Genomic DNA, 16,944 nt, shown 5'->3' with positions numbered 1-16,944 from the left:
TTTAACCAAGCAAACAACTAAATGCCGGTGATGTAAAAGCCCAACAGCCTTATAAAACCTTATAAAAACTATAATGCCCTTGAAATGCAATCCTAACTTTGCTGTGTAAACTCAACAATACTAAGAACAAAGAACACACTTAAAAAAGGGGTGTGTTCTTTGGTGATAACCACAGTAAACACAGCCAGTGTGAGACCAAGGTGACTTACCCAGATCTCCTCGAAGGTTGACCAGCTCCTGGGACAGCTCCCTGCACTGTCTTGTGGCTTCATCACGCTGCAGAGGAAAAAGTAAACAGTCACATCTATGCTCAGCACAGTCTCGGTAACAGACATTTCTAGGGACACTTGTTATGACATGGCATACCTTAAGTCATCAGTCAATATTGGAGGATTAAGGATTTGAGAAGTAACTCACTATTAGAAGGAAGGTTCTTCCCTGACAAATAATCATAGCATTAATCCAGTTTTCCTAATAGGATATTGTGTTTGACTGCCAAATGTAAATACACTGAAGGCACAGCAGCAGTTAACAAAGAAACCACCATTAGGAATAAGGGGAGGGGTATTAAAAGGAAAGATTAACACTCAATTCATGTTTGTAGCCTTAACACATGCTCTCTGTCAGACTTACTCCTTTACTGACTCAGTTTTGCAGTAAAAGGGAGACTGCGCTATAGCTGCAGTGTTCCTGCTAGACTTCAAACTGATGCGTAGCTTACTCAAAAACTGTTTACCTCTGTTCTATTACAATTATTTCACTATGCTGATTTACAGAAATTACCTCATACAGTATGAACATGCTCCACATAGCCTGCATAATTCAGTTATGAACATTAGACAAAATAGCCATATAATAAGAGCCAAATATCACTAACTTAATCAGTTTACAAAAGCAAATTTCTTCCACCATGTCCTCCTGTGCCCCTGACCTGCGTCTATACCTCACTGCAGAATAGAACAGTGTAGAAGCCAGTTACCCTCTCTGCAGCGCAGGGAGAACTAAGGCACGCTCTGCTGCCAGAACAGCCCATGATCCAGCCTCAGGCTGAGGCTTGGGTGCTGGAGTCTCCCCCTCCAGCTATGGAGACCCAGTACTCCAGGACAAATAGTGGTCCAGGTGGACGCACCACCTCCACACACGCCACCTCCCAGACTGCTCTCACAACATCTGAGGCAGGACTGAAAAAGCCGCTTCACTGGTGAGTGACTGCAGAGTGCATTACCGTATTCCACCTAAAAAGACCGAAAGGGGCAGGCCACAGTGTGCATGAGCACAGCCTCCTCACCAGCAGGCTGAGGTCACTTTAAGGCAGCACTACAGAGTGGAGCAAACAGATAAATTACACAGAGCTGTCAGACACTGGGCTGATGGAGCAGGACTTGTGCACTGACCTTCCCCCAAGGGATACATGGGGGTTTCATTGTCACCATCCCCCACCACTCATCTAAACCTATATTAAATCATGCCCCACCCCTATGCACCATTACCATACAATCTGCTGTATGACTACAGGCTGCATGGTCCAGTCTCTCCACTACAAGATGAGATAATGCTGTGACAAGATCAAATTTACAGTTTGTTGTGTGTGAGTAAGACTATTTACAGTCAGTAGTAGACAATGTTTGAGAATGCACCAGAAATAGTTACTGGCTTAGTTTATAGTATGCTGCAACGACGATCATGTTTGATTTCCAGATGTTCCTCATCAACAGGTAAACTGATCAATTGCAGGTATTTGTTTCGAGCTTGCACCCCTTTATTTCTCTCACTCACAATCATTTTTAATGGTGTAGTTTAATCCTCCTCTGTTCTTGGTGACAGATACTCGGCAAACACGTTAAGTAGAAATGAGTATGTAAAACCTTTGCTTAAGTAGATAAAAGTAGGCTAATTGCCACCATGAGGCCCTACACAAAAAAAATTACACGCATAAGCAGTCTGTCAGACAACTTGGTCTAAATACTTCTAATCTACAAGTACTTGAAATAACAGACCTGTGTTGGGTAATGCATGCTTTTGCCATGAAAATTTGATATCCACTTCGCTCAACTGGTAAAGCCTCTGCAACATGTAATGTCCCCTGTGTTGTGTAAATTATGATACCATGTCAAGTGTAGAGTAACACTTGATGGTAGACTAAGATGAACGAGTAATTGCTTCAGATCAGGTTCCGGTTTCCAGAAGATATTGTAAATATTAGCCAGAAGAGAAAAGCTAGACAGCAAATTATTTTTCAGGTTATTTTTCAGTTAGAATGAGTTTACATTCCCATACTTAGTGCAACTTGTTTCACAGCATTGTCGGTATGAGAGAAGGTGGCAAACCAGATCCAGTGCTCACACTCACCATCCAAACAGATGATAAGAAACAGTGTCCAGTCCCTCGCTTAGTGTTTGTCTGCTCTACATAACCATATCAAGTCTGGGACATTCAACAGCTGGGACATTCTCACACCAGTTTCCTATTCTTGGTCTGATGAGTGGCCACCAGACACCACAGTGCTCCACATGCACACACTCACCTATTAATACACCTGATACACACATTAGGTCATTTTGTCTACTGAATTAATCTGTTGACATTTATTTATGTAAAGTATTATGTAAAGTGTAGCAGCGGCTCAGGTGGTAGAGTGGGCTGTTGACTTGATTACAAGGTCGGCACTCGGCAGGTTGATCCACAGCTCCTCCTGTGACACTGAACCTGAAGATGCATTCATTCCAAGTCAGTATGGATAGAAGTGTCGGCCAACTTAATAATGCATCTCATAATTGAGGTATGTCTCAGGCATTGATGCCCACTACAATCATTGTTTCCAGTGGAAGCAGTGGGAAAAATGCTCTAGTTTAAGTTGAGTCTGTGACGCTGACACAGCTACTTTTCCATCAAAGAGGAACAAACATACTGTGTTTCTAAAATCTGTTGATGTAATCAGTTTCACAACCCTGCCAATACAGTATGAGTAAAACATCAGTGCCTGGAGATCACACACTGTGCACTTCAACTGTGCCTTTGTTGTAACATTACAGGAACCAGTGGCTGATATATTTAAACCCCCATTAAATCCATCTTTGCTGTGTCTGACCTCATATATCCATTTGTCAATTCTCTTAAAACTACTTTGAAATAATACTTACCTACTGGCTTTCTGATGGATTGCCCAATTGAGTTAACAGGTAAAAATGGTCATAACATCTTAACATCTGAGGAGTTAATGTCACCTTAAGTTAGGCACCTGAGTGCATATTCACAATAACAGAGGTAGTGCATCTGGCAGAAGAAATTTAAGAACAGCAGAATTCACTGAAGCTTGTTGAGGCTAAAAGTGGACTGATGTGAACTCACAACTGGAGCTACCCAGAACACACAATGCCACAAGAGATCCATCTGGTGTCAGACTCAGAGCAAGCCAGGAGTAAAGGGAGTAGATGCAATCTAGGCCACAGAAATACAAATGCATGCATGAATGACTTTTTGTATCACAGCTGAGTGAAGCAATGGTTTCATTTTCTGAAATAGGTCTAGAGGGTTCAAGTGCACAACAGTGACAGCCTGTCAAATAACTCTTGAACACAATAGAGTCTTAAGCCACTTCTTTGCTCTTGGCAGCAACAAACTTCACCACTTCAAGTAGACTACAAGTAGAAAGGCACACTGGGATTCACACCAGAACCCACTTGTCCAGAGGGAGTCACTACAGAACCAACAAGTATATGGTTCGTCCCTCAAAAACAAAAACACAATGTGTGATTGACTGCAATGCCAAGTTCAAAGCACAATAGCTACAATAGTGACTGAACGCTGCCGTAGCCCATAAGTCTAATATATCTGCAATAACAAGGAATTCAACTGGGAAAAAATGTATATGTGTTTACGTAGATTATTTTTACAACCTAAAACGTGTGTGTATTGTGCATCGTCACTGTTAAAAAAGGTCCAAGGGAGCCATTATGAATAAATGATGGGAAGTTCCCAGCTGCCTCATGAGGAGACTCTTGGCAGGTCTGACATCTTTCCCTGCAACACTGAATCTCATATGTCAATGATACTAAACCCTTTCATAAACACCAAGTAACAAAAAGAAAAAGGTGAAAACTCAATCAGCTTAAACAGGGGTGAAGTTGATTGAATGAAGATTAAAGGACAAGATCAAATCTCACATACCTTATAGACCCCCTCTGGGCATCAGGCAACTATCACTGCTTTTAATCAAATGCATTGAACTACGATATTCAGTATGTGTTACATACATCTAAACTGTGCTCTGTGGTTCCGACTAAAACATAACTCTCAAGACAAAGTAACTTGATGGAGCTCTCAGTGCTGACACAGTAAACACTACATGAAATCAAATACATTTGAATAGTACAGTTGTTCCACTCAATCATCTTTCATTGCATAATGACAACACATAAAGTGTGAAAATATTTTGGCAAGGGCATTTCTAAAGTTAACCAGAGGAACTGAAATAGCTTCTGACATTTTGCACAGTTAAATACAATCTGATTTTTTCCTCTGGGTTTACAGTAACTTGTAGATTTAAATATTGGCCAATTACATTAAAGCCAATTTAATTCTGTTTTATATTCACTTATATTAGCCTCATAAGTTCTTGATGTAGAGATACTTGATTAAGTCCAGGCACCATGCCATGATTTTGCTCTGACTACACTAAATGAGGAGTACGATGGTTGGGGTCGGGTGGAGGGTAGCTCATGGGATAAGCCTGTTTGTAATGCACTGTGGGAAAACCATGATCCAAGTCAAACACAAAGTTTAAACATCTATATTTAAAAGACTGCAACCACCATGCCCACCTGCCTGAACACCCTATGAGTACAGAAAAGTTGCTTAGGAGATGCAACAGTAAGTAACATTTAAAAAAGGCAGAATTTCTCTTTGATTCATGATTAGTTCAGTTGACAATAACAATATAGCTGTTGTGTTGGACAACTTCCAAGTATGTCTGCCTTACAGTCATTCTCTGTGTTGTTGCTGTAAATGGAAATGCCATTTGGTTTCCATTGCATCAACCCACATGATTTGACTTGCAACACTTGTTGTTATAATCCATGGTGAATATTTAAAGGTACATTCTTTTTGTGTAGATTTATAGATCAAGAGGTAATGCCTCAACAGTATTCTTCAATGAATGATTGTTTTTAATATACACACTAAAGCAAAGACTTGCTTTAATATGCATTAAGTATATTATATATGTACCGTATTACATATGACACAGTATATCACTGATATGTTATTTTGATTCTTATAATGGACACCTTTCTGCACATTGTGTAAATTATTTGTATTTGTTAGATACTTTTTTGGGAAAATTATATTAAAAAGGGTCTACAATGTTCAACATGATAATAACAAAATAAAACTAAAAACCCCAGCATAAGTAAAAATTTTCTTACCTGAGTCAAAATTTGCTGCAGGACGATGGTGAATGCTTCAAATTTGCGGTTACTGGCTGCAAGAAGTCCCCTGAGCTTCTGGATGGCCTGGTCCTTCCTCTCACCCTTGACCACATTTGCTGGTACCACATCTGGGGGCCCATGACTCTGGTTTGGTTGGGATGGTTGTGGCTGAGGGGGCGGCTGGCGGGAGCTGGTCTTGGCTTTGTTCTTGTCCACTGTGAAAGAACATGTGTTGAGTGTTGTGACAACGTTGATCATCATCATGCCCCCCTCCATAGCCACTGTAGCTGAGCCAACAGCAGTACCTCCCACCCCATACACTTTCGTCAGCGTCACAGATGCAAGCTCTGGTGTCAAAGTCTGGGATAATTCTGCAGCGCAGGACTGTCCTGTCCAATCAAACAGTCTGATGAGTCCCAGTGCTGCTCCTTCAACAGCCAGGTCATAAAAATGGATCCTGAGAATGCAATTAGTTTTCCATATCCTAATATAATCTAGTGCTCTGCAGGTCACAGAGGACAGTTTATTTTAGCAAGGCCATGTTACTGCAGTTCTGATTTACATGAGCTTTATAAATACATCACCCCTATATAATTACTACCATCAATCCAACTAATGATGAACACTTTGTTTACTCCAACACTTCTGCATCATCAGACCAGAGCAACACCAAACCGACAATCTCACTGCCCAAGATGGTTACAGGGGAGAAGGGTGAAAAAAGCACTGTGTGGAAGCTGAGTAGTGATCGTTATGTCACAAAGCAGTGAGGACAGCCCGACACATATCAAAGATACCAGCTTTGCGTGTTGAATATAATATACCACAAGCAGCCTGTGGGGATACTCACTCAGCTGTGTGCTGTTTTACATAACAGCTGTTAGACCAAATTAGTATAAATATTCAAAAAGAACAAATACTGATGTGATTGCAAGTGAATTTAAAGCTTAGTGACTGCCCACATGTGCGCTCTTGTAATACTACATAGGCAAGGCCCCGTCCATTAAGTGTTAAAATCATGTCCTTTATGAACTACAAAACCTGGAACATATTCAAGTTAAATTTAGATGCACTAAGCAGGGTATCATCTGAGACATCATAACATCTCAGAATAACTCCAGCATGCAACTATGGGATCCAGACATCTTTAGAAAAAAATAGTGCTGCATCTATTCAATACCTTTGATACAGTTTCAACTGACAGAGAAGATATTCAGTCTGAGAGATGTAATTGTCTATCTTGTCGATAACTGATCCCGGAGCTGCTGAGTGAACACTGCTCAACACAGTAGCCTTATCAGGGCAATGAAATACTGCAAGGAATATCAACACCCCTGGCTGGCCAAGACAACAAAGTTAACACAGTTTTGAAGGACTAGGAAGGAACAGATTCAAAGACAAACTGTGAGTCAATGCAGTAAAACTAGCACTTTCCACAAGACAACAGGGTAATAAAAAGACCGCCCTCTGTCATCTTAATTATTACGTGCTCCTGTTATGTCACAGACTAACTTCAGTTTACACAAGTCAATACCCGGATGTGCAGGTCACCTCATTGCTGATTTTCCCCAGTGGCCTCCGTCTTTCACAGCCAAAGTAAACTGTTCTGCATACAGAGGCAGGCACAGCCTTTAACGCAAACAAAATATTCATACTGTACTGCAACTAGATGAATTGCGAAACTGGTAAAACAAGACACACAAATTAATTACTATTGAACAGGAAGTTGTGAATTTTAATACGTTTGATGAACAATTTTAGTCATTGTATAAGTAGACTCAGGCTTGGACTATACAGTAGCACAAAGTTGTGCTTTAATATTTTCAAACCTAAATGTAGGACTCAGATGGATGAGGACCAAAAACACAGATCTTTATTTCAGTGATCTCACTGTAACCCCAGGTTAGTTTTTTTTTGTTTTTTATTTTAGAACTGTGGCTACAAAGGCCAGTATACATATACAATTATATTTATGCTTCAATTAAAATATTCTAGACTTGCACAATGTACATATTCAGAAAAGTTCAAAAAAGAGATTTTTTTTTTTTGTCTGACACAGACCGAAACAAACAATTGGGCACTGCTGCACAGTTTCCAACTATTTTTCATGATGTTGCGGTGAGGAGGGCATCCTAATTCAGGGGTTTCTTTAAATTAGGATGCCCTCTGCTGGCGGTGCATAGAGCATCCTCTCAGATTATCAGATCTAAAACTAACATGTACCACAAATGGTAAGGACCTGTCCTGCATCCAAATTAAGCCAAAATGAGTCACACTGCACAGCAGTAGATGGTTTACATCATATTGAGGAAATACCACATTTAAGTGATAGTGCAAATAGCTTTTTTGTAAAAATAGAGGATAGTGGTTAGTAAGACACATACAAACATAGATATTTGCTATTGGTTCTTCTTTTAATGTTGATATAGACAGGAATAGATGCGTTTGTATCCAAGACTAGAAGTGGACAATTATGCAACGGATTTCTGCTGAATTTTAAAAAATTCATGCTGCATCTGTTTAAATAATTTAAAATGGTCAAAGGAGGTTGCCGAGTTCCATACCTGTGAGAAAATCAATAAGGGTAAAAATGATGCAAAAATTTCAGCTGTGAATAAAACAAAAGAGCAATTCAATGCTGTATTAGCCTTAATTTGTCTTTCATCTCCTCACAAAGTAGAAAATATTCACACATAAGGAAACATGTGGTTTTGTTTTATTTTCTTATATTTTACCAACATTTTTAAATGTAAATGTGGCGTTTGTTTTCCATAAATGCACAGACCTGCACTTGTTTTCCATAAATGCACAGACCTGCACTTGGCAAATTAATTCATGTAAGCACATAGGCCATCTCTCAATTTGACTGCTGCTCCATGGCAACAGAAGACCTGCAGCTATTTTCATCAAAGTATCTGAGCAGAGTGGATGACACATGCTTCCCTTTTTATTTTGTTCTTCCAAGGCCTAAGGAATCATTTTTTAGGGATTCAAATTCATTTTTACATCAAATACCAAGTGAGTCAGTGACTCCACAGCATAGTGCTCTGCTGCCATAAGGAGATGTCACTGCATAGCACAAAGCATGATGGGTTGTGAGGGCTCTCACAATCATGCATTTGTTATAGTGCTTGGTTCACACAATACAAGACAAATGCTCTCATAGTGGTGTTTACTGGATACTTAATGAACAATAAAGTAATGCTTGTGACACTGTGCAAATAAATTGTGACACACACCCCAACAACAATGATATCTACTTTTTGTTTTACAATTTTTATGGGGGACACTACAGGGGAATAGGGTAAAAGTTTTAACTAACAGATATCACCATGAAACTTCCCAAATTTATCACTTACATTAAAACAAATATTTGTTGTATTACAAGTTTTTACATTTAAATATGTAAATGAGGCAATATCTAATGAAATATGCACTAATTTGCATACATTTGTTGGAGCCTACTACATAATTGTTCAGGAGAGAGGGAGAGCTTTACAATTATACCTGACATGACATGGGTCAGACAACAGGCACAGTATGTCACAGTAGCATGTTAACTTGGTGAATTTAGGAGAAATCTACTGACAAAAGAGACAAAATGAAGTAAAATAAAAACCTTAATGTGTATTTTATACCATTTATTTTGACTTTCCTGAAAGAATACATGTTAAGGCAGAACATCTCAAAATTGATCAGCGCATGAAGTTGCATGTAGTGTATCTGCAGCAATAATGCTCTAGTTTGCTTAAACACAAGTGATAACCCTTTAAGATTGTAAATCTAAATTATCATGCTTGGTTGCAACTTCTCAAAATTGCTTTAAATAATGTGGGAACCACAGGAAGCTACTGTGTTCCCACAATACTGTTAAGCAATCATAACAAGGCTCCCATGGTTCAACCTAGAGACCAAGAACCAAAATAACCTTGGTCCATCTGGGTGAAACAAGAGTACTGGGTGTTCCAGTGAGCACAACTGCAACTAAATGCATTTTGACACCGTTGTATAAAAAGGTGGTCGCAAAAATGATGGAAGCCACCCTAAAATGTCATTAGGACTATAATAAGGGAGTAAATTCTAATGTTTTCTTTTTTTAAAATAAACTTATTACTGAATTTAAGATGTGTGTTTCTGAAAATACTTCTGTCAGGGGTCACACATTTTAGTGAACTAATGAAGGTAAATGAAAGATGAACCTCCTGCTTCGCCAATGCAATAGCTATACTAAAAATAGATTCCAGTAACAGCTAACTGCTCAGAGCCAGTTGAGAGGTAAATGTCGATAGAATTGACTTAAATATAGTGCAGTGACCCAAAAACCATAACAATGTCAGTAGAAATATTCAACATAGAAATAACCAACAGACCTGCTTGGAAAACCACAGTGTTCTTCTTGCATCCTGACAGCAGTTGAATATTTCGGAGTAAACCCTTTGCTGTCAGACGCACGTGGATGTTTGACAGGGAGAGCTTCGGAGACCATAACATCTCTCAAAATCCAAGTAAGACACAGTCACAGCTGACAGCTAATAGTCACTTAAAAAACAATGCCCAAATACAGGAGCTTGATGCTGGCTATGAACCGCACGACATGGTGTGTCTCAGTGCATCATGCCTCAGGTGTCAGCAGCATTGACAAGGACGCGCAGAAATTAAACAAATCAATAAAAAGCGGTAAGAGTTACTCCGATGTGAAAGCCTTGAGAAAGGTGAAGGCATGGCAGGTCTCCCCACTCAAAATCTAATTCCCAGCTGTGAACGCTGGAATCCACACAGACGGTTTAGGGCTGGCCAGTGGTTTGTGGCACAGACTGATAGATCTGATAGGGGCAGGAAAAACATAAAAATCCCTTAATCCTCTTGGCAAATCAAGGCTTCAACTATTCACCAAACACATGCATCTCTCAGAGCAGAGCAAAGCAGCATCCCAAGCCTGATGATGGCGGTGCTGTAGCAGAGCCAAGATGCTAGGATTGGAGCAGAGGGGGATGGGGGAGAAGAGACAGGGATGGGAGGAGCAAACAGGATAGCTGCAGCCAATGAGAATTTAATCTACCCCACTCCCTCCCCCACTCTTCCTCCCATTTACTCTGGTTCCCTGTGCAGTGGGGTAGCAAGAGACATCAGTCCGCTCATGGCAAGGTTTCTTGTGTTGTGTGTGTAAAAAAGCCTGGCAGGCACAGCACAGCTCTGTGTCCTCAGCTATGACTCTGAACCATATTTAAGACTAAGAACAAGGCCTCATTCACGAACCGTTCTTAAGAACAAATTTGTTCTTAAGTCCTACTTACAAAGTTTTTACGAAGATTGTGGCATTCATGAATGTTTTCTTATCCAGAATTTGTTCTTAACTACGAACAAAATCTACGAACAGTCAGGAGTATACTTACGCACTTTTAAGTGCTGAGACTTCTGCAAAAATAACCGATTATAGCGTTTTCTTTTGTTCTGCAGTTGTATGATATATGATTTGAATAAGAATTATTTTCTTATCTCTTATGATGTTTTTAATAATCATATATCAATAATAATAATTGACAAATCATTGCAGTCTCTTAAAAAACATTATAGACACTTAATTCATATCAGTTTTTTTTTCTCTTTTTTTTTTTTGGGGGGGGGGGAGTAAAATTTTTTCATATGTGATAATAATGAGAGTGTGGTCTCTCTGATAACAACCCAAAGAGCTGCATCCACTGCTGACGCTGCTAAATATAGCCTAAATATAAATATAAAAATATAGACTAAATATAAGCCTTTTGTTTGTTTCTTTGTTTCATTCCTGCCGCAGTAGCGCCACTTCACTACTAAAGTTCTTTTTACGTTTGGAGTCATGGTGCTCCCTCCCAGATTTTCATTTGAGCATTTCAACTTTCTTTCTCACTTCACTTTCTCTGCTCAGTGCCTGTGGTCTCTGTTAGCACACGGCCCTGCAGTCTCATGCCCTTTTACGGGCATTGATGGGGCGGTTACCTATGTTAATTAGACTCACCTGGCACACGCCCTCAACTTACGAGGAGATGGCATAAGAACACAGCTGCGAACAATTCTGAGGCTTACGAACGCGTTGATGAATCTGACGTAGGGTTTTCTTAAGGAACTTCTTAAGAACAACTTAAGAAAGAATCTAAGAAGGTTCTTAAGAAGATATTGGTGAATGAGGCCCAGCGTGCTGACTAACCAACTGCTACATCATGCTGCACGGTTTTTCATCTAGGTTCTGTAAAACAGACTGTATTACACTATAAAAGAGCCTATATAAAATGCACGTTAAGCCTATAGTGTAATAATACACACACATACAATATGCAAACCATATACAAAACATGTCTGATTTACTGAAAGATCATTAAAGCACTGAGCACAATGAAATAAGTGGTTAATTCATAGTTTCTACTAAAATAGATGAACTGTGCGCATAAAAGACACAAGGGCAAAATATCCATTGGGTATTTCCCTCTCTGTTCTCTCGATGAGAAAAAAACAGGAGATGATAAAAATGTTGATGTACTTATTTAAGTCATGTCCAGTTAGTGCACTTAGTTTGTGCTGTGTTTTTGCCACGGAGGATAGGGTTAGAAGATTTCATTTTAGGTAGAAAAACAGAATAGGTTAAGATTTGTTGAATACCATTACATATCAAACTTATGCCTATTGAGAAAACTAAAAATGATGAAGTGGGGAGATGGAAAGATGACTTTAAAAATGTGAGGTTCAACCAGCACTTCTATTTCTTGTTTATGTCATTGTAGATAACTTAATAACCTTTGTTTTTTCCATTTTGTTTCGTCACTTCTGAAGCCAAGCCATAACTTCCACAAGCCATGCGAACATTGACACATTCATTTAAATAAATAGCATGTGGAATATATCAAATGGATATGATGTAATTCAAAACTCTTACCAGGTCTTCCTGGGGTGAGCCGAACAAATCTTGCTGAAGCAGTCCTTTTCAGAGGACTGACTGTAGAAGTTGTAGCTCCTTTGCTGTTGGAAGCATCAGGCTTGCATGTCGTGGTCAAAGCTGTTACAAACAGAAGTTCCAGGTGAGAAAGCTGTCGGGACCTAATCTGACCCATAATGCAGAGAACAACAACTGACCAAGACTGCTGCACCGGAGACAGCTTTTAAGACAGAACTAATTCATGAAGGTTTGATTAAACATACTGTGAGAATGGCCGACAGTAATGGAAGTGATTTGATTAAATCAAGCTCAAACGGGGGTTATCAAGAAAGGTTAGCATATCATTAGAGAAGTAAATCGTTTTTTGGTAGCTGAGTGTTTTGGGAGGGCTTTAACACTTTCAAACAATCAATTAACATGGCCATTTCCTTGTCATTGTGAGAGGATTTGATAAAAGATGCAAAACACAGTGTGGTCTCATTATACCTACTCTGCAAATAAGAGTTTAAAAAAAAGGGAGACTTAAATCTGATCAAAATCCAAGCTTGATGCCTTCTGTAAAATTACAAAAAATACACCATCTTCTCCAGGAAATGATAAGGGGAGTAAGTCTGAAAAGTGTGTGTGAGAGTTTACTTTGTCCAGTGCTTTTTCCAGGTGTTGAGATAAGCCTTGCTCTCAGGACAACAGCTTTGAATGGGGTTTGTTTTCGTGCTGTTCCTCCAGAAACTGTTGGATCTGGAGAGGATAAAGAGAGGAACTGGGTTAATGCTGCAAATCGCACTGAAACTTTCTTTCAGCTGGTAAAATTTACTTGGCCTTTCTGCTGTGATTGCGGCTGCCACTTTTAACAAACACAACTTCTGGCGCAACAAATATTTAAATATTCTAATAATTATTTTAATATGTTATTAAATGTGTAAATTAAAGCAGAAGTAAGTGGTCTGGTCGTTTTCGCTAATGCTGCGTTCCAGGCAGGCTTTTGAAATCGTAAATTACAGCTTCAAGTCACAACTTACGACTTTGTAGCGTTCCAGGCAACCCACTCGTGTTTTTCCGACCTGTTTTACCTGTGAAAGTCACTATAACGGCCACTCGTAACTTCCGACCGGTGAACTCGTACCAGATCGAACTGGTACGACTTCACGGTCAGAAAAATACGAGTTTCCTTGAACGCACCATAACAGTCCTCGTCCCTACGTCACCACATTCACGGCGTCCCTTGGCTGCACACACAGCCCTGCATGCCGTTCTCTCTCCTCATTGGATAAAAACTGTAGGATACGATAAATGTTTTCTCCTGGGCTCAGAACAGAGCAGAGGGACTGGGAGACCCGTGTTTCGGTCCAAACACTCTATGTAAGTGATTGCTGTCGGAAGATATAACTATTTAAGACTTATATTAACACAAATATATCACTTACTTCTGCTTTAAGGGGGGGAAAAAATTAGATCAACACCAGGTGCTGTCAATCTGACCATCATTTCCCAATTACCAAAGACAGATATACCAAATATAGAGTTAAAAAAAAAAGACCAAGTGAATATCTTAGCGAGTAGAGTTTACATCCTCTGATTTAAAGACATTCTGAATATCTGAATAGTTTTGTTCAAACATGTCACCATGAAAACCCCAGGTATAATTTAACTCCTAATCTTACTTACTTCTCCAAAGCTTTCTATCTCCATTAAATGCAGCTAACAAAGGGATGATACAAAAGCGATAGGATCCAATGAGCAGACATGTCATGAGGGTAAGATCACAGTTGGATGCTGCTCTGCCCTGTGCCACCAAAGAGGAGGTGTTGAAAATATGTGATGGAAATTCAGTCCAAGTGCAGCTTCGAAGTCCCGTGTAACCAGCCATTGGTTTATGGTTTAAAAAAGAAAACATGCAGACTGCTCCTTTTATCCACCTCAGACAACATCAGATGTAGTGTCTGCTCCCTCTCCTCTAGGCAATGCTGTGTGAACTAGAGTGGAATAGAGCTCGTTGTCTTGACAACCACACAAGGGGGGGCCCCAGTTCGGAAAACAGGTCCTCTCAGCCAATCACAGATGTGCATGTTGTTGAGGATGCTGGTTGCAAAAGAGCTTGCTTTCTATTAGCTCCATGTTTTACATTAGTCAGAAATGAAAATGCCTCCACAAAATTCATAGAAATATTCAAAGTTCAGGCAGAACACCAGGTTGCGTTTCATTGATACAAGTCTGTTATTCAGTTTACTCATTAAGATTTGAAAGATGTTTTACCTCCATTCGTTAAGAGTCTAAAGTGAAGAAAGGAAAATGTTATTGTGTGATTTAATATGCAGAGCAGCTCCTGTACATCAGCAGATGTGTAGGCAATAAATCAGAGCAAGATTTGCCTCAGGGAGTATTTACAATCAACCCTGAAGTGGGTCACCATGTAAAACAGCAGCCCCTCCCCTCCATGTCCAGATGTGTTCTAAGGACACATCTGAAAACAGTGGCCTGACTTGACATCAAACTGATCTTATACAACAGCCGTCTGGGCACATCCCACTGCTAAAAATGATGCCAATCCTTGTTGGGCTCACCTTGTGTACTTGCACTGCTTTCACTGAGCTCACTGTGAGCAGTGGCCTCTGTGAGGCTCCTGGATGGCACTGAGGGCTTGCGTGGTAGTCTTACAGCAGGAATAGCGGGAGGGCCTTTAAGAGATGAGCGAACAGGAGTCTGAGGAGGTCGGGATCCATTTAACTGGGGCTTAACACTTGATGTTGAGGCCGTTCCAAGGGCTGGGTCTCCTGTAGCCTGTGCTCTCTGACTGCCTGGGATGCAATGGAGCACAGATAAGCATCAGAGGTCAGCAGCAGCATGGCACTCTTTATAAAGAACAAGTGCACAAACTGAGCATGGTGGCATATTGTTCAAAACTACTTCAAACAAATCACCTTTGCTTTCTGGCTAATGAATGTTTAGCAATGGATATTTTAAAAACTTGATAAAAATGACTAAAAGGTACTTTGTGAAGTCAAAAGTATATTACAGTATATTAAAAAGCATGGAAAACATCGTAAATATAACTTGTTGATAAAAATCCTTACCTTCTTCCTTCTATTTTCAAAATCATACAAAACTTACCTATCTTACTCACAACATCAAACATGTCAAATCTGATAAACAAAAATGTTGCAGTTTACACAAAATTAATTTATCCCTGTCAAATGTCTGTGTAGCCACAAGAAGGTTCCTGCTTTTTACTGTGCTGAGGGTGCTTGTTTTAAACCCTCTGCTCTATCTTCAATACTACTGGTGAGCTAAAAACCTCCCTTTCCTTCCCCTGATTTTTCCACTCGTACAGATGGCTTCCCATCAGAGGAAGAGTCCCCCCTCCTTCCCCTAGTACTCCTCTTACTATGAAGAGCAGTAGGACAGAGGGAGAGGACTGTTTATTCCCTAGACCTGGACAAGAGACCGGAGGTGACATCTGTATCCAGCACTGATCCTGTGGAACATTGCTGGACATAGCTGAGCTCATCAGGACAACCGTAAGTCTCTTACAGAAACTGCTCAATGTCACCCTCTGATGGGGAGACAGCATTACTACAACCTTGTTTAGTTATTCTACTTCACAATAGTCATGAAATGCTGAAATTGAAGGCACCTGAACTTTATTGGCATCCTCTGTTGTCTGAACTAAAGCAGCCTTTTGGATTAAAGATAAAACGTTTTCAAGAACTGAACAAAGTCCAGTTGCCTCTAAAATTTAGAACTTAATGCCTACCATAACATGCGTGACTGAGAACAAACATGTAGCTGACAGCATTTCTTGGTGAAACATAGCTTTGCAAATGTATTTTGTTATTTTTTTCCTCTCATTTTTATTAACTCTGGCTATGTGCTGGCCACAAGCTAGTGAATAAGTCAAACATATTTGTAATTTCAAGCACCGCTGTTACTTTTAAGTATAATGCTGTACTAGCAAGAGTGCAAACAGCCCCACAACACACAAAAAAACCTAGTGCTGCTATAAAATGTCTCTTCAAGAGCAGTCCAGGTCAGCTTCTCTACTGTTCTGGTTTCCATGCACAGAGTTAAACAGACCTATTACACAACTCTTTGTTTACACAACAGACGAAATAGGAAATCATTAGCTTACTGCTTAGTTAAGGGCAGGTCATAGAACTTATGAGGATATTAATTGTGACTCGATTGTGTTTATTAACTCACATTTTATGGTCAAATTTCCTCTCTATGAAACAGATGAATAAAAAAAAAACTATCACAGGCTCAGTTTAAGTGTATATTAATCTAGCACACTTTGTATTTAACACTGCTCGATGATAATGATTGCTACCTGTGAAGCTCCTCTGCTTGGACTGGGGTGTTCCTACAGCTTTGAAAGTCCTGGATTCACCTCTGCCCAGAGTTGCCTGCCTCAGCCTGGCTGACAGAGTGGCTGGTCTGGGATTGTCTGCTGGAGGTTGTGAAAGTAGTGCTACTCTTGATTGTCTTGGAGATGGTCGTCCTCGAAAACTGCTCTTGCTCTCATCACATGAGGATCCTGCCACTGTCGATTTGCTGGACTCTGCCTACAAAGAAAGCAAGAAAGAAAACTCCAAAATATTTTTTGCATCCCTTTCA

General features: G+C 39.9%; 1 protein-coding gene across 5 annotated transcripts in view; it reads right to left on the bottom strand.

Annotated features, from left to right (window-relative positions):
- Nucleotides 1-16,944, bottom strand: part of mtus1a (microtubule associated tumor suppressor 1a) — a 30,146-nt gene that overhangs the window by 6,827 nt on the left and 6,375 nt on the right. For 3 of the 5 annotated variants that reach the window (XM_085788438.1, XM_085788437.1, XM_085788439.1), the window contains exons 3-8: nucleotides 16,658-16,892; nucleotides 14,895-15,128; nucleotides 12,970-13,071; nucleotides 12,334-12,453; nucleotides 5,424-5,641; nucleotides 210-276 (exon numbers count right to left, since the gene is read on the bottom strand). In XM_085788438.1, coding sequence (XP_085644564.1) covers nucleotides 210-276; nucleotides 5,424-5,641; nucleotides 12,334-12,453; nucleotides 12,970-13,071; nucleotides 14,895-15,128; nucleotides 16,658-16,892 — 976 coding nt within the window. Of the gene's footprint in view, nucleotides 1-209; nucleotides 277-5,423; nucleotides 5,642-9,796; nucleotides 10,396-12,333; nucleotides 12,454-12,969; nucleotides 13,072-14,894; nucleotides 15,129-16,657; nucleotides 16,893-16,944 lie in introns of those variants that run through there. The other 2 variants (XM_085788440.1, XM_085788441.1) reach the window with 2 other exon arrangements.

The sequence above is a fragment of the Trachurus japonicus genome, chromosome 10 (assembly GCF_045865225.1).
Source record: "Trachurus japonicus isolate A0001 chromosome 10, Traja_1.0".
Classification (NCBI taxonomy): domain Eukaryota; kingdom Metazoa; phylum Chordata; class Actinopteri; order Carangiformes; family Carangidae; genus Trachurus; species Trachurus japonicus.
The sequence above is the reverse complement of the archived record's forward strand: the minus strand, read 5'-3'. Positions and strand labels throughout refer to the sequence as shown.